Below are 18,961 nucleotides of genomic sequence, written 5' to 3'. Positions count from 1 at the left end.
TAGGGTCTCTCATGTAGTTCAGGCTTGTTTTGAACTTGTTCGTTATATAGACCACACTGGCCTTGAACTTGCAGTGATCCTTCTGCCTCAGCCCCCTCATTGCTGGGACTGCAAGTGTGTGCCCTTGCATCTGGCTCAAAATAAATATATAGAGAGTACATTAGTCCTGGAATAGGGCTGGGTGGGTGTAGGAAACATAGGAAGCTACTGCTAATGAATACAGCATTTCTTTGGAGAGGGATAAGTTTAAAATTGATTGTGGGGATGACTGCACAAGTCTACGACTACGTTCAGCTCTATTAAGTAATAAATTTTAAATGGGTGATTTATGGTATGTTGATTATATCTCAATAAAGTTGTGATTTAAAAAGTAGGGAGTGACTCAAAGTTGGACGTTCTAAGAGCAAACTTTAGGTATTGTATCATCTTTCATTGTCACATTGTTAGAATAAACATGATATCTGAATTAACACATCCCTTGCCCAACCCTTTAAGAAAAGATTTCATGCAGAAAATCTGGTCTTCATCTGATTTTAATGAGTGATGTAAGATGGGAATCCTTTTTTTTTTTTTTTTGGCCTTTTTTGAGACAGGGTCTCACTATGTAGTTAAGGCTGGCCTTGAACTCATGGCCTGGAACTTGCAGCAACCCTCCTGCCTCAGCCTTCTGAGTGCGGGGATTACAGGCATGTGCTACCACACTCACCTGAGAATCTTTACAATTATTTAAGCCTACCCAACTATGTATTCACTTGGTAACAGTACAAGATATTTAGGAAACAGCCAAGAGATTCAGCCCTAATTAAGAACATAGTAGATGCAGATGTTCTAGTATAATGAACTGTTTATTAAAAAAATATGGTAGAAGCTGGGGGTGATAGTGAACACCTGTGATCCCAGCACTCTGGGAAGCTGAGGCAGGAGGATCACAGGTTCAAGGCTGGCCTGGGCAACTAAACTACTTAGCAAGACCCTGTCTCAAAAGTAAAAAGATTAAAAAGCCTGGGATGTAGCTCAATGAAAAGCCCTGTGTTCAACCCCCAGTTCAACCAAAAAACTCCAGGAGTCCAAAAAGGGTGTGACTGCCTCAGTCATTATTCTTTGGGAAATGCAGCCTGGGAAATAAAGATTAAGAACAAAGACTTTGTTTTAAGCGTATTGAACTTTGTTGATGAAGAGAAAAATGGCAACAACCTAAGTGTCCCACATGAAGCCATTCAAAAGCACAAAGAGCTATGTATTTATCAATATGATGATGTTTTATAATTTTTGATTAGGTAAGTAGTTTATAAAATGAAATGCATAGCATCTATAGCCATAATTATGGGGCCTCTTGAGCTTGGGGACAGAGCACTACTGCTTGGAAAGTGGACACAGTGAGAACAACGTCGTTTTAAAAACGAGTAATTTCATCAAACCGTTGCTCTGGAGCACAGCTTTCTCCTGCGTTTGTGGCTCCTTGACAAGGACGCTAACTCTTGTTTCAGAAAATGAGCGCCCTGGACGAGGCGGAGAAGAGGATCTCCAGTTTGACTAGGCCTGGCCCCGGAAATGTGGGCGCTCCTGGGCGTGGACGCCGTGGCCTTGCTGAAGCTGCAGGAGGAGGAGCACAGAGAGCGGGCGGATGAGCGAGGGCTGCAACCCCAGACGCGCAGCGAGGCCGCCGGCCGAGGACCGTCGCCACCTGCCACTGTACAGCTCCTGGACGCCGCAGGACATGGCAGCAGCAGGCTTTTACTGCACTGGGTGAAGCCCAAGTCCGGGTTCAGTGCTTCTGCTGCAGCTTGGTCCTCTCCGGCTGCAGCTGCGGGAGGGTCCCCGTGGAGCATCGCAGGGAGTTCCACCCCGGCTGCCAGTTCCTGCTGGGCAGGGACGTGGGAAACATGGGCAAGTACGATGTGCGGGTGAAGACCCCAGTGGAGGAGCCGAGCGGTGGCCGATGAGGTACCGCGAGCAGGAGGCCAGGCTCGTGTCCTTCCAGGACTGGCCCTTCTGCGTCCACGCAGTGTCCCCGCGGGGCCTCGCAGCTTCTGGCTTGGTCTTTACAGGTAACTTGAAATCATCTCCTACAGGGCTTCTCCCCAAGTTTTAACTTGAGGTTCCATGCTTTGGTTGCTCTTGAGCTGCTTTGTGAATCCTTCGTTGCTTGTTCAATGTGTTATATTAGACAAAAATCTGTTTTGTTAAAATTCTGCTTCAAGCAGAGTGTGGTGGTACAGGCCTGTAATCCTGCACTTGCAAGGCTGAAACAGGAGGATTGCCCAGAATTTTAAGCCAGTCTGGGCTACACAGTGAGTTAAAAGCCAGCCTGGACTACACAGCATGACCCTGACTCAATAAATAAATAAATAAACAAACAAAAAAAAGCAAGCAACCCCCCCCAAAATTCCACTTCAGTAATTTTTCTTGATGTTTTGTGCACCTTGTGTTACTTCGTCAAAGGTATATAAAACTAGAAGACTATCTTTCCATATATAGGGTCCTTCGGTGACACAGACTGTGTTCTTTAGGCCCTAATACTGCTGTTCAATCCAGTCTCCTCATGAATGAGGAGCTCTTCACTGCTCTCACATAAGCTTTCTTTGATTTTTAAAATTCCTACAGGTTTTGAAGGTTTTTTAAAATCAATCTCTCTGTCTCTGTATCTCTGTCTCTCTGTCTGTCTCTGTCTCTCTCGGTACAGGGGATCGAACACAATGTCACAATTGCCAGGCAGGTGCGTGTGCCGCTGAACTCCGTCCCGGCGCCTGTGTGTTGATGTCTTGGCCTCACCATGGATGGTGACAGGAGACCGAGGCTTCCTAAGAGCGACCGTGGCTTACTGAGCGGCTGCTTCATGCGAGGCACGGATGAACTCTAATTCCGCACCATTTGCCCCTTTCTTTCCCAAGTCAGAGTTGTTTTCATCAAGATTCAGAGATCTTTCAGTTTTTGTTTTCACCAAGAATCAAAAAAAGGGCCTGCATTTTACAGAAGCAGCGTGGAGAAACTAACAGCGAGGGTTTGCAGCTGCGGAGCTCAGTGGACTGGATGTGCGCAGGCGGGGGCTCGCGGGGCGCAGCAGGGCTGACCGGGTGGCCAAGCGCTCCTGGAGGAACAGCACGCGGGGCAGCTGGGCCCTGAGGAGAGCTGTCACCTCCGGGAGCCCCTCAGGGCCGCTGCTGGCCCCTGAGCCGCTGTCCTGTGTCCACAGGTCACAGGGACACCGTGCAGTGCTTCTCCTGCAGCGGATGCTTAGGAAACTAGGAAGAAGGGGATGACCCCTGGCAGGAACATGCCAGGTGGTTTCCCAAGTAAGTGCTTGCGTGTTTTTCTGCTAACACTGGTCAGGTCTGCTGTTGTGTTGTGCTTTTTTCCTTTGTTTGTGTCATTTTGCTTTGTTGGTTTTACCTGGCAGTGCTGGGGATTGAACCCCGGGGATGCTCTACCACTGAGCCTTTTCATTTTATATTTTAATTTTGAGACAGGGCCTTACTAAGTTGCCAAGGCTAGGATCAAACTTGGAGTCCTCTAGCTTCAGCCTCCTCAGTAGCTGTGATTACAGGTGTGTAGAAACACACCCCTCTACGTTTTTTAGTTTTTATAGAGACAAAGACAAAGAACCTTGCTGAGTATCCACTTCGGGTTGAATTACTCTCTCTCCAAAATCGGACCACCCAGAATTATCCAGGTGGAAGAGGCCTATTTATACCATGAGAAGGTTGAAGTTTGTGACCCTAAACAGTTTTTGAACATTGTTTTATTATGCCAAATACCAAGGTATATTTTGCCAGGTAGAAGTTTCCATGATTCACCTTATTAGGAAGATACTTTGCATAGGCCTAATGAACGGTGACTGAAAAGGAAGTTAGAAAGTAAGTAAAATGTGTAAGACATTACAGCTCGGCTGGACATGGTAGCACATGTTAAGAAGCTGAGGCAGGAGGATTGCCAGAAGTTTGAAGTCTGAGGCCAGTCTGGACTACATAGTGAGGTCAAGATCAGCCTGCACTATGTAGCAAGACCTTGTGTCAAGGAAAAAAAGAAAAAAGAAAAAAACCCTCCCAACACAGCAAAACAACAACAAAACTTACAGCTAAGTGTGGCAGCACATGCCTGTAATCTCAGCACTGGGGAAGCTGAGGCAGGAGGATTTTGCCTTAAGTTTAAGACCAGCCTGGCTGGACATAATCAGTTCAAGATGAGCCTGAATAACATAGTGACTCTATCTAAAAGTAAAATAAAATAAAATATTATTATAAATCATTTTACACACTTGTGAAAATGCTCTGAATGAAAATGTTTTCTATCAGAAACTCAGCTTTTATTACTACAGTGGTCTTTAAGTTCCCTGCTTACAAAAGAAAACTCTTAGCCAGATGTGATGCATGGCTGTGGTCCTAGCACTTGGGAGGCTGAGGCAGGCAGATCACTGAGTCTGAATCCAGCCTAGCTACATAGTGAGACCCTGTCTCAAAAGAGAGAAAGAGAGAGAGAATAAAATGTATTTATTTTTTATATTTTGACTATTTTTAATACTATCATTACTAGTATCTTCTACATGACTTTGTTTGTACCACATATAGATCAGTTTAGTAAATTTTTAAGCTTTAATTGTGGAGAGAATAATATAGTGAATGTTTGTTTCAACACATGGCCAAATCATATGTCGCCCACCTTTCTCCCCCTGGAATTAATATTAGCCAGATTATTGTAAAGCCAACCCCAGCTAGCTCATATTATTATTTTAGTACATAACTAATTGCTAAGAATATGTCTTAAAAACCATAACTACAATATCACTAAGTCTTCTTGAAACATACCAACCGAGTCAGAGCTCCAGCGCCCCCACCCTCTCTCTTTCTCTTGCAGTTTTTACTCATCACCTTCACCATCTCCCCCACCCATTAATTCAGGAAAGAATCTAAATTCTCTGCCATGTAAAGTTGCCTGTTCTCCAGATTTGGCTGACTGTGTTTCTGTGACACAAGTTAGTATTTCCTACTTTTTTTTTTTTTTTTGAGACGGGTCCCACTATGTAGTTCAAGTTGGCCTTGGACTCACTGTGTAACCTAGGTGGCCTCAAAATCATGGCGATCCTTTTGTCTCAGCCTCCTGACTGCTGGGATTATAGATGTGCACCACTACACTGGGCTGTGTTCCTCTAGTTTCTCTGTTCCAATAACCTGACCCTTGGATTAGTTGTTTGACCAGGTTCAGGTTCTCTTTTCTTGAACAACCTCTGTCTACTGCTTGTGAGAAAGTTGCTGGTTAGATTCTGGATCAGCCCTACAAGGACTGGGCAGGTATTTACATCTGTAAGTCATCTTGTACTGGGCACCCACGCAAACAAAAAGGGAGGGTAACTATGATAGGCTAAGTAGAAAAAGCAACATGAACTATAACAGATGTATCGAAGCCTTTTAAAATAACTAGGTGTGGTGGCGCGCACACTTGTAATCCCAGTTGTTTGAGTGGCTGATGTAGGAGCATCAGAGCTTCAGGGCCTGCCTGGGCAATACAGCAAGACCTGACCTCAAAAGAGGAGACAAAAAGGGGCTGAGATATGTGTAGGTCAGTGGTACAGCTCTTGTCTAAACTACAGGAGGCTCTGGGTTTAATTCCCAGCACTGTAAAAACAAACAAACATGCAAACAAAAAACATTGTAATGCCTCAGATTAGATAAGGTCTTGTTTGAAAATCTGTAGAATAAATTATGAAACAATAGATATTATAGGTTGGTTTTGTGAGTTGGGGGGGAGATAATCTTCAGATTTACTTTTAAATAATCACACATGTTATTGCTGATAAGAATAGTAACTCTCATCAAAACAGTGACAGTTCTCAAAGTAGGTTTAGTGGTAAAACATTTTGACAGTTTTATAGAAGGGTGACTTCAACATGTTCATTATGTTTAATGTAATCCACAACATTTATGTCACAGTGTAAAGTTTAATTACATTTTAAATTACAGATGTGAATTTCTTCAAAGAAGTCCTCAGAGGAAACTGCTCAGTATATTCAAAGCTACCAGGGATTTGTTGGCGTGACGGTAACATAAATGAGAATTATTTCCTCAGTCTGTCTTTTTTGATTGCCTAGTACCTGAATCCCAAGTGGAGAGGCATTCTTTTTATGTTGTGAGTTTTTTCTTCTTTCCTTTCTCTTTGGATTCTTCTGCCTTTCATCTGCAGAGTAGTTAAAGAAAAGAAAATGATCTTTTACATCCTTTTGCTACTCCAGAGCACTTAGCAGTCCCTTTTCTAGGGACTGGAGAAAGCTGACCTTTGACACCTCTGCCTGTCCTTCTGATCATCACTCTGCAGCTGAGGCCATGCTCCTGGCACCTCTGCTGCTAGTAAGGTGCCCTGGCCTGGCATCACTACCACTGAGGGCTCCTGCTGGGACTTTAACCTGCAGCAGTCAGGGTTACAGGAAGTGAGCAGAAACCCAGGTCAAACTGGCTAAAACTACAAAGATTTATTGGCTATGTGAATTAGAAGACCAAAACCCTGTAAAGAGTATGGGCTGAATGCCAAGCATGGTGGCACATGCCTGGAATCCCGGCACTCAGCAGACTGAGGCAGAAGGATCGCTATTTGAGGTCAGCCTGTGCTATATAGTGAATTCAAGGCCAGCTTGGACTTGAGACCCTGTCTCAAAAAAAAAAAAAAAAAAAAATAGAACAAAACAACAACATGCATGAAAAGTAGAGGAGGAAGAAATCTGGGTGCAGTTATCTCAGAGGGATTAGTTGCTCAGTATATAACTCTTCTGAGTTCACTTTCCTTGTTAGATCTTTCTTAATCAAAATTCTGTGGTATCAAACGCAGTTCTGTTTGTAAGCTGTGAAAGGGGCCTTCAGGAAGTTTCCTCCTGAGTTCGGGTAAACATTTCACTGCTGTTGTTTTAAACTGCATTAAAAACATTTTCTAGCTGGGTGCCATGCATTTGTAATCCCAGCGCTCTGGAAGGCTGAGGCAGGAGGATCAAAAGTTGAGCCTAGCCTAGAAATTTAACAATTTAGTGAAACTTTGTCTTAAAATTTTAAAAAGGGGAAGGGAGATAACTCAATGCAAAGGCCTGGGTTCAACTTCCAGTTCAAAAAATTTTAAAAATTCCCTAATTCAATTAAGGATATGCTTCTTTAACAACTCTGCTATTCTGCCTAACGAAACTGTTCATGGCAGGAGAAGAATGGTTTCAGGTCTTATTCCTAGATAGGTGTGTATCAACTAAGCTAAACAATTAGTAATATATATTTATTTTTCCTCAGGGAGAACATTTTGTGAATTCCTGGGTCAAAAGAGAATTACCTGTGGCATCAGGTAAAAACGCAGGCGTATTCCAAAGGCTTTGCTTGTTTATTTCTTCTTTTGCTTTCTTGCTCCCCATTGTGTTCCATGTTCTTGTTTGGTACTGAGGACTGAAGCCACAGCTGCAGCCACCAGCCTTTTTATGTTTTGGGACAGGGCCGTGGAAGCTGCTCAGTGGCCCAGGGAACTATTTAGACCTAAACTACAAGTTTCTATTAGATTAGACAGATTAGGTTATATATTTTCCTAACATTAAAATTCCTATCATTATTTAAATGTTCATATGAGAGTTCGATCCCAGTATCAAAAATAAAGAAGTAAATAAATAAATAAATGTTCATGAGTCTGACCTAAAAGCACCTAATTCACTATCAGATATCAGCGCAGGAGAAAGTGCAACTTGCACTGAGGGATTGTTGTCACAAAGCCTCCTACTCAGGCCAGTGGAAGGAAACTGCAGCTTGCAACAGGACTCCTTACCCTTTGTGCCTAAAACTTCTGGACAGAAAAATAACTTTTTATTGTTAGTCGAAGGTTATTTTTTAATATACAAAAATGTTATTCAAATGCAAAACAATCCTGTTTCCATGTGACTACTTAGGTCTTCAAATCTGCACACAAAAGAGAACCAGAAAAAAAGAGAAGCTGTGATTTCTAAACACAATTTAAAAAACAACTACAAAAAAAACCCCAGCCAGGCATGGAAGAACACACCTGTAATTCTAATGTTCCATAGAGGCCGAGGCAGGAGTCTAGTCAGGAGTTCAAGGCCAGTCTGAGCTACAAAGCAAGACCCTGTCTCAAAATAACATAACATAACATGTCATGACACCAAACAAAACAAAGTAAGATAAAATAAAAATTAACAAACAGGGCCAGAGATATGGCACAGTGCCTGTCTAGCAGGCATGTAATCCTGAGTTTAATCACCAAAACCAAAAAACTAATAAAATAAATAAAAACACTATTCATCACCACTCTTAATACAAAAAAATTATAAATTATTTCCCTAATTCCAGAAGCCTACACACACACATACCAACCTGTCCTTAATTAAATTCCTTACTTTGCTACAGTCACTCTGAATGCTAATTTTCATTAATTTTAAATGATTAGCAGTAGCAGGTAACATTTACTGAAGTGTCCATATGCCAGGATCTGACATATGACAAGCATTTCTATTAGTCCTACTTAATCAGTGAAGCAAGAAAGCTTTGAGGTTCAAGAGACCTGACCACATCGCACCACTAGCAGGGTCAGAAGAACTGAACCCAGGCAATCAGCTATACCTTCCAATGTAATTATTTTTATTCCATATGCAAAATCAAGTATCAGTGGATTACATCGTGGTTATACAAAATTTACGTTTGTAAAATCATAACCCGTTCTTGGTTTATTCCATATTGTACCAGAAAGAGCACTGGAATTGAATTTCTGTGACCCTGGTTCCCAGGTCAGTTCCACCCCCTCTTTAGCTTTTCCAGGGAAGTACTGCACTTCCTCTCTTCAGGCTTGGGTGTGCCCACTGGTAATGTGATTCAGTCAGACAAGATAATCCTAAAACCTTTTCACCTCCAAAAGCTTCTCATGCGTTTGTTCAAAGTCCTGCTAAATCTAAGGCTACATAACAACTAGGGTTATGATGGTTCTGCTCCAGTTTAAAGAGACAAGTGAAGTGGTTAAGATATAGGTTAAGATAAATCCTTCAATTCTTTCTGTTTTTTTGTTTGTTTTTAAGCTTCTGTTCTATGTTATATAAGTGTAAAGCTGTCAGATCAAATTTTGTCAAGCACTTTATGCTCTGCCCATGAGAAACCAAAAGGCCTAACTAGATTCTACATGACTGAGAAAGATTAATGTAGCCTTAGCCAAATCATCAAAATATTGCCACAAATGGAATGAAGTGTAAAAAGTGTCCAAATTAATTTATGAATTAAGATGCTATTAAGAAAAATTTGAAAATTAAGTTGGAAAATAAATTTCTATCACTATGATTTGTTCTATTTATTGTTGATTACTGGTTGTCAATTCTACTCTAAAAAGAGGGAAACATGTTTACATGTTCAGTTCCTGAATTACTCCAGGCTTCTCATAGGTTAGTGCAATTGTTTGAGGGCTTTAGAGGGAAGAGATTTCAAAATTGGAAGAATTCTCAGAGAAACATAATTATCTCAACCTATCAGTTTTGAGTTTTCTCTCAATTCCTCCCTTCTTTTTCTTGCTACCATCATTTCCTTCCCTAACACAGGCCCCACATTACATCAGCTCAACTGATCTCTTTAGCTTAGTACTTACCCGTTATTCTGCTAGCCCTCCTGCCCCACACAAGGCCCTAAATCCTAGGCTCACCTAGGTACTACTCATCTCCTCTGAGAGCTGAGATGCTGAGTATGACAAAAACAAAATGACTCAATAGACTACAACTATCCAAATCTCCAATGACCTCAACACTGCTTGTCAATCTCGTTTCAGCCTCTGTGAAAGAAGAAAGATTTAATTACATATGGTAATTAGCTAAGGACTGCCTAAAGTTTGTAGGCAATAGACAGGAAGACAAGCACTATTCATGTGTTGTCTCTTAAAGTAGGAAGCAAACCCATGTTTTAACGTAACACTCACTAACCCAGTAGTAATAGGCTCTATTATAAACACTTCAGCTGCATTTCCTGAGCTCACTGTTACTGCAAACCAAAGACATTGGTTCTTTAATTTTTTTCACAGATGAGGAAACTAAGAAATAAAGCAGTTGGGTAACGTGTTCTCGGCATACAGCTAGTAAGCAGCAGAGCCAGCATTTGATTCTGATGCCTGCTCTCTCAATCACAACAGTGTCGCTAGAAGTATGATATCTTAGGAGGAGATGGCTCAACAACTGCTTACTGTTTACAAAAGGGGAATGTTGAGAGTATTCTTTCTTACAGGAGGTTTAATTCAGTCTTTATGTCCAGGAGAATACTCATCCAAACACAAAGGTACCAGGCAGGTGGTCTGCTACTGAGTTTCAAAAACAAACTCAGATGACCTAAGGCTCTGCATGTGTGAAGGTTGTGTAAGACGCTAGTCCTGGGCATGGGAATGTGCTCGAACCAAATGGATGGGCTTGCCAGCTGTATAACAACGGGCAGATTACTTGAACATGCAAAACACATGCAGAGGAAAAAAAATCTAAGAGTTAAGGAACACTCTGTGACTGACTGCTAAGTATATATTAAAATGTTTGCATTTGTGCTAGGTACAGCAACATATGCCTGTAGTCTCAGCTACTCAGAAGGCTGAGTCAGAAGGATCTCTTGAACAGAGTTTGAACCTATCCTGGGCAACAAAGCAAGACCCTATCAAAACAAAACCAAAACTAAAAACAACCCTGTATGAAGAAACAGAAAAATGGTTGTGCATGTCTGTAACCTCAACACCTATGAAGTTAAAGCCAAAGGAGCACCATAAGTTTGAGGTTAGTTTGGAGTATATAATGAGTTCAAGGTCAGTCTGAACTATATAGGGAGGTATTTTTAAAGAAAAATCAGAGGCAAAGTATAATCAATATGGCCGATCGCTCATAAGAGCTAATATGTAGCCCAGGATGACCTCTAACTTAGAGCAATCTTCCTGCCTCCCCCTTCCAAGTGCTGGAATTATAGGCATGTGCCACCACACCTGGCCAATATTCTTACAGGGGGAAAAAAAATAAAAGTAATTCTTTTTAAAAGCTAAAACATAAGCAAAAGATATAATAGATAATTCATGGAACAGGAAAAATAAATATCAAATGTTCTCAATATCTGTGTCTGTAAAAAATCATCCTGAATATAATTTTTAAATAGTTTATGGATGGATATGGTCATACACATCTATAATTCAAGCACACTGGGAAGCTAAGGAGGTAGGATCAAAAGTTCAAGCCCAGCCTGGGCAATTTAGTGCTTGAACAAGACCCTGTCTCAAAATGAAAAAGAAAATATGTTAGAGACATAGCTCACTGCAAAGGTCCCAGGTTCAATCCTAGTACCACAAAAAATTTAATTTATGGATAATATCAGTGTATGCTTATAAAGCAAAGTTTGGAAAGACACACAAGGACAGTATTGTTAACAGTAATTGTGCCTCACGAAGGAAGGGAAGGAGCCCAGTGGAGAAAATATAGGAAAGTGAGCTCCAGCCTGAGCACCGTTTCTCCAGCAGCTAGCTTTGCACAGCAGGCTCCCACAGATGCACTACACAGGCAAACTACAGATGACATGACTATATCTGACCTCTGAGAAAGGCAAACCACCTTGGTGCAAAAAAGTAGGGTTCATGAGACTAAAATGATATTCATAGATAAAGTCTTAAAAGGTGCTAAACAGTCAGAAAGCAAAATAAAAAGTAAATAACACTAAGGAACATAAAACAATACCTTATCTTGCTACCTATACAGTAAAATTCGGATACAGAGAATGCTTCTTCATCCTTCAGATCTATTTGCAGAAGTCTAACTATAAATTAATAGATAATCTAAAAAAAAATAGGTTTTGAGTCAAAACTTCCTCCTGACCCTAATACATACCATGCCACAGTAAAGAAATCCACACATCTGCCTTTAAGACACACAACAGTAGTACCTCATGGTCCAGATTAATGAGCACTATTTAATAAGATAGGTAGCAGTTTACAAGGCTCAAGAAAAAAAAATAAGAACTATTAATAGGATACCTCATAAAAACTTCACGCATTTCAACATTAACCAATTTTTCTAACATTCTTTATACTTGGTGTCTTAGTTACTTTATGCTCCTTGCTGAGACCAAATACCTGAAGCCCAAGTTGGGAAAGGAAAGGTTTATTTCTTACAGTTTTTGGAGGTTTCAGTCCACACTCAGTTGGCTCCATTACAGGTGGGCATGGCTGGGCTGCAGTTCATGGCAGCCACAAACAGCAACAGGAACTAGCAAAGAGCAAGACACACCTTCTTCCTGCCATTACATCACATCCTGGCTCCACCCCTATGTGGGTGTAGCACTGACACCATCAATCCAAGCACTAGACAATGAACCAATCACAAATGCACAATGCAAACTCATGAGGCCTGGGGGACACAGACATAAACCATGACACTCCACCCCTTGTCCCCAGGACTCATGTACATCCTTTATACAAAAGACATTTAGTCCACCTCCAAGAGTTGCCAAAGTCCTAACAGTTTCAACATTGCTGAATAGTCCAAGTCCCAAGTCTCCTCCAAGATCTATGGCAAACTCTTAACTGTAACCCCCTGTACAAATGAAACGAGGTTAAACATTTCTGAAATGCAAAGGCACAAGATAAACATTACCATTCCAAAAGTTATAAACAGGAGAATATAAAGCATTGGAAACAAAGCAAGTCCAACATCCAGCAGGACAAACATTAAGTGCTAGAATTTTACCACTCAGCATCTGAAGCAATCTAGTTGCAAGCTCCAAAAGGCTTGGGTGATTCCACCCCCATGGCACTTCTGGCAATTTCAACTCCTGCAGCTTTTTTCTTCACTCTTCTCTGCTTGCTTTTTGCAGCCTTCCTTGGATCATCCACATTCCTGGATTTTCCAAACTTCTGGGGTCTCCACTGTATCTTTGGCTTCACACTTACATCTTCACAAACTGCCCTCTCAGGGGCACACTGCTTGGCCAGCCAGGCCCTTTGCAATCGAGGTGGAAGCTGTCTTACCCTCAGAATTTGTGCATTTAACTTGCACCTAAAATCAGCACCTTGTGGATGCCACCAAGGTTTGCTGCTAGCTGAACCAGTAGCCAGGCTTTTCTCTCTCTTGGCTGTAGGGGTCAGTTGCCTGGATCGCAGGGCTCTGTTTACCTGATTGTGATGAAAAGCTTTTCTGTGTTGCCACCATTCTGGAAACTCATGTGGCCTCTGTCGCCATTCTGGAACCTCACTGGTATCTGTCGCCATTCTGGAGCATGGCACTCGGTAGCTTTTTTCTCTGAGCAAATTATTTTTCTCTGAGCAAACTATTTCACATTTGTCTTAAGGCTGCAAAGGGTGGGGACCCGCTTTTTGGGATGCCCCGGGGCCATCTTTCTTATGTCTCTGTTTCCCATCAACAATCAAAATCTCAACTCTGTCTTTACAATCCACAGCCTTCCTGGAATTTTCTTTCTGGCCAAATTCACAGCATTTTAAATTATCCTGCTGGGCTCTTATCTCTTGATTTGCATAAAACTGGCTAAAAGCCCCCAACAATAGCCATGCCACAGCCTCAATGTTCAACTGCTTTTTAATTTCTTTTTCAAGATTAATCATTCCACTGCCCTTTGTCTCAGTCTCAGGCAAAGTCTCTGGGCAGGAACAAAATGCAGACAAACTTTCTGCCAAGCCATAACACACATCATGTGGAGTCCAACGACCAATGCAGTCCTTCCCAGCAGAAACCTCCCAAGCCTGGTCTTTACCATCAGGCTTTCTATCAGCCTTCTGGTCTCCTAAGCTCTGACCAGAATCTCATCTATAGAACAGCCTAAGCTGCTCCAGCTCTATGCATCCAGGCGACATGTCCGAGCCATTCCAAACTCTGCCCATAAACCATTTCAAAAGCTTCTTGAAAAACATGGCCAGGTATAGTCACAGCAAATGACCCCACTTCTTGGTACCAAATTTTGTCTTAGTTACTTTATGCTCACTGCTGAGACCAAATACCTGAAGCCCAAGTTTGGAAAGGAAAGTTTATCTCTTACAGTTTTTGGAGGTTTCAGTCCACACTCAGATGGCTCCAAGACAGGCAGACATGGCTGGGTTGCAGTTCGTGGCAGCCACAAACAGCAACAGGAAGTAGCAAAGAGCAAGACACACCTTCTTCCTGCCATTAACATCACATCCTGGCTCCACCCCTATGTGGGTATAGCACTGACACCATCAATCCAAGCACTAGACAATGAACCAATCACAAATGAGGCCTGGGGGACACAGACATAAACCATGATACCTGGCTTCTTCAACAAACAATATATCAACCTACGCAGGGCTTTATTAAAATTAATAGGAAGCAAGCACAGTGGTGAATGTCTGCAATCGTAGTATTCTGGAAGGAAAGGAGAATCCCAAGTTCAAGCCTAGTCAGTGCAATTTGGTGACTTAAAAAAAAATCAGCAAGTGTTTGGCATAATCTTCACCACTACAGTTACAGTACTTTACAACACAGGTTCATGCCAGGCGTGATGATGCTATCACCTTAGTCTGGAGGCTAAGGCTGGAGGACTGTAAATTAAAGGCCAGTCTGGGCAATTTGGCTTTTAGTGGTACACACCTGTAATCCCTGAAGCACAGAGGCATGAGGATCACCTGGGTTTGAGGCCAGCCTGGGATACACAGTGAGTTCAAAGCCAGGCTGTACTACACAGTGAGACACTGTCTCCAAAAAACTAAATAAATAAATAAATAAATAAATAAAAATTAATTAGATAATACTGTTAAGTTTAGAATAAGATCATGAGGTATATCTGAGGCCGATCTAAATTTAATGTGTGAACTGCAGAGCAAGACATCTAAAAAAAAAATCCTTAAAGGTTCCTGATAACATTTCAACTCCCAAGTTCAACTGGTTATTTTCCTTATCACTCTTGTTGACTATGTCACAGACCAGACCCAGCTAACCATCTCCTGCTATCTAAAAGTTTCTCTTGTTCCTGGACACCCAGGTCAATACTCTCTCCCAATTCTTTCTATCCACAAATTTCAGGGAATTAGCCCTCTCTTCTGCAAAGCCCATCAATTCATGCAAACCATTAAACTGATGTATTCCCAATTCATAATTTTCAAAACCTCTGTGTATGCAGACATAAAAGACCTTTCACATTTTAATACACAGTATTTAGGATGGTTGTTAGGAATGTTATCTTGTCTAATGGCTGTATGAACCAACTATATCCACCAGTAGCTTCCAAATCTGTACTAATGCCTAGATCTCTCCAGGTCATTCATACATTTGTAACAGCCCACATCAATTTGACAGTATCCCTGTCTCTACCTGGATTCTCCCCCAGCAATCCAAAACTAAAACAGATCCAAAATTAACTTTTCTCCCTCTTCAAGCCCACTTCTTCCTCTTTTCTTATGTTAATGAAGCATCTCCGGTGGAAACTGCATGCCAAAACCTGTTGGAAGCACCCTACACTCAATGATTCCTTTCCCTTAGGGTCACAATCATTTATTATCATTACAAACAGAATTTGGCTGCACTATTATTAAACACTTTTGTCACCTGGCAGGCAGTGAATTGTATATATAACAGTAATCCCAAATACTGTGCAGAGTAACCCAAGTACTGTAATCCTCTATTTAATTTTCCTCACAATCCAACAAGTTATATTTGTAATCCCATTGAGACAACACTGTAATCCCAACAAATTAATTCCAATCTACCACCACTAATGCAACCATTAAAGAGTAAAGACACCAAGACGTATTCCAAATTAAAGGCAGCCAAGGGGTCCTAAATCCAATCCCCGAAAGGATGTGCTGACAAAGGCCTTGATCCTAAGCCACTCCCAGAATTTATTATCTTGTGAAGAAGGTGGTAGCTCAGGGACGAGTGACAGTGAGGAGGATAGGAATTACATGAGTAACTTGAGCTGGCTAGCCAGGTGAAAGAGATATGCAGAAAGATCAGTTCTCATAATCTAATTAAGGTAGCAGCTGAATTTTTTATGGTGGCTGTCGCTTGGGTTTCCGATATGCAAACTCTTGTGTCCTGGGGAGTCATAGCCTCTTTACCTTGAGGCTCATACCCAGCTGACATTTCTGGAGCTATTGGCTCTAACATCCTACTGTGCTCATATCCTGAGAACACTATTCGAGGAAACAGGACTGTCTGTTGGCTTTAGAGAGTACATATCAGTACCTCAGCTTGCCTTATTTGCAATGCTTAGAGCCAATTCAAGACAGAAGGAAATATCATAGCCAGCTCTCTACATGTCAGTGTAAGGAAATAAGTCTCCAAATAAAGTCGCAGTAATTATTTTGCCTTCAAGGGGAGTCACTGGCGTTGTCTCCCACATACATTATTTCTAATAAGCTTACAAAAAATATTTTTCACTAATTTCACAGCTAAAGAAAGTAGCCATGCCTCAAGCAAGCTTAAGTTCACAGATACACAAGCAACAGGGTTCTGATGCCCTCTGGAACCCAATCTGTCTGACATCGTGTCACAGAGAGCTCTTGCCATCTGAAAGGCTGCCTTTCTACTTCAGCGGGTCTCCCCCCCACCTTACTTTGTTGACCAGTGTCACCACCTTGATTCAGAATCTTGCAGATTATCATGAGAGTTCCTGATTCTACGACTCTTAGCGTTGGGGTGGGGGGGGGAAGAGTTCCTCATTCCTTCAATCTAGCCTTTAAAATCCAATAGAGTGATCTAAAAATGATCTTAAAAAAAAAATCTGACAACTCTTCTCTTCACCATAGAGCAAAACCCCTACACATCTCTAATCACAACCAGGCGTCAACCCAGCATGGGATCTGGGCCAACTCAATTGACTTCACTGCTATCCAACAATACCAGTCATTAACTCAAACTTTAGTGTTTGCTGTGAATACTTCTCCTCACGTCCCACACCTCCAAGGCAAACTCTTTGTCTATTGTTCAACTATTATTTTGTGAAGTCCATCCAAACTCAATACATCCCTCTTCAGCACACCCTGTATGTATACAATATACTGTAAATATAAGAGTAAAACTTGGATTGCGAATAACTTGTTCTGTGAATGTTCTGCCAGACACACAAACATTTCTAGTAAATTACAAGTACACAGGCTGTGATGCCAAATGTCACATGATCACAACTGGGTTAATGGTTTCTCTTTATTTTTATTTGTCTTTTTCATTTTTATCAGTACCAGGGATCGAACTCAAGACCGCCTGCTTGCAAGGCAGGTGCTTATGCCTTTGAGCTAAATCCCCAGCCCTAATGGTTTCTCTCTGCCTGCCTCCTTCCTCTCTCCCTCCTCAATCTCCCCCTGCCTCAATCTTTCTCTCCCTCCTTATCCATCTCTCTCCCTCTTCCTCTGCAAGACTGTGGGTGATCATCTCCTAACAGCAAGAGGTTACTGAAGGGATCTCATCTGTGTAAGAGGGGAAGAAAAAGGTGGAGGAATCCCTCACCTCAAATGACATTAGGGAGATGTGTAAAAGGTGGGTAACTGCAAATTTTGTAGGAAAGCACCACTCAAATAAGGCTGTGGCAGTGTGAGAAATGAATCTGTTTAACAATATAATGTTACATTTCCAAGAAATCTTCAAAAATAAGCAAAAGCAAGTTCCTTGTTAAAGTTGCAAGACAATTTAAAAAAAAACCTCCACTGAGGTGATAGCAGCAAATCCATTAATGACAGTAAAAGTTGGTCTACACAATGACCCTCTTGTCTCTCACGCCAGACGCTGGCCACTAGGTTTTTTAAAGCTAAGTGCAGGTTAATTTATTTTTCTTTGTCTTTTGTATGTTCCTTATTACTTTGTACTGTATTGTATTACAATATTGTAGCCATGTTTGTATGCTTATTTTCAGGTTGTAGAGTGAGTCATTTGAGTTTCCATTATATCTTATAGGGAAATTTCCTTTAATATACAAGTGCTTTACGTTACAATCATGTTTCTGGAACAAACTATGCTCACAAACTAAAATATTTAGATATAGACACTGCAGGTATTCTTTCTAGTCCAAAGCATAGCTTAAGCTGAATGAACAGTTCAGTGTACAGAATTGATAAACGTTTGGTTTTCATACACAAACTTAAAATTTCATGCAATACTTATGATGTCTGGAGTAAAATTATCAGCTTCTATTTCTCATCACACCTTCCCCTTCATGAATTCAACCTTCAGTAATGTCTTCAAAGTTATGAAATATCCCTCTAACACTGTACCAACTTAAATTCAGAGATAAACCTGCAAAAGTCTACTGGTGTGTAGTGTGAAGAAAACATTACCTTAACAATCACTCCATTTCTCTTTTCTACTTAGAATCATAAAATCTTAGAAATGAAAGGGACAGGAAGGTTGATTTTAACTTCCAACCCAACGAACAATCCTTTCTTCAGAATCCTTGGCAGATATTCAGCAGTGCCTGAATATTAAACTCTTTTAATTACTCTTTAACAGTAAATTTTCCACATTTTTTTAAACCAATGACTGAATTTAACACAAATAAGGCTTCTAAAGGGCTATCACGTGAGAGCTAATGAAAAATACTAGCTTTTTTCTTTTCAATTTCTCAATCAATGGTAAAATAATGTCCAAAATCTCAAGCCACATAAAGATAAAAAACACACCAAATCACCTCCAAAGTCATTAAGATACCATTTGTACCAAGTCAGTGAAGCTCTGTAACAGTTATAATGGAATCAATGTAACATTCTGTTTAACTTCAAACTGGTTTTGCAACAACAAATAATCTCAACACCACAGCCCCCATAGGCCTAGATATAGTTCAGACAAATCCCTGGCAATTCCTAGCAGTCATTCGGCTTAGAGGCTCTTTTCAAAATGCCCAACGGCCCTCTGCCTCCACTACCATCACTATAGAAGGTGTCATGATTGGGCAGCACAACATTCTGCCACAGATGGTACAGTGTTTGTTGAGTTAGTGTAAGTCTGACTCAACAGGAAAAAAGTTTAGATTAACTTCAAAAAGATGTAGAAATT

At 41.2% G+C, this 18,961-nt stretch overlaps 1 protein-coding gene across 1 annotated transcript in view; it reads left to right on the top strand.

The window, feature by feature from the left end:
• Window positions 1-9,290, top strand: part of LOC100720431 (general transcription factor IIH subunit 2-like) — a gene marked incomplete at its 5' end in the record, with an annotated part of 31,363 nt that extends 22,073 nt beyond the window's left edge. The window contains one exon of the mRNA XM_063257893.1: window positions 1,488-9,290. Within this exon, the coding sequence (XP_063113963.1) occupies window positions 1,488-1,537 (50 nt within the window). The remainder of the gene's footprint in view (window positions 1-1,487) is intronic.
• Between the last annotated feature and the right edge of the window lie 9,671 nt (window positions 9,291-18,961).

The sequence above is a fragment of the Cavia porcellus genome, unplaced genomic scaffold (assembly GCF_034190915.1).
Source record: "Cavia porcellus strain 051 isolate PalLab524CR breed Dunkin Hartley unplaced genomic scaffold, mCavPor4.1 scaffold_11, whole genome shotgun sequence".
NCBI classification, from domain to species: domain Eukaryota; kingdom Metazoa; phylum Chordata; class Mammalia; order Rodentia; family Caviidae; genus Cavia; species Cavia porcellus.
This window is presented reverse-complemented; position numbering and strand designations above follow the sequence as displayed.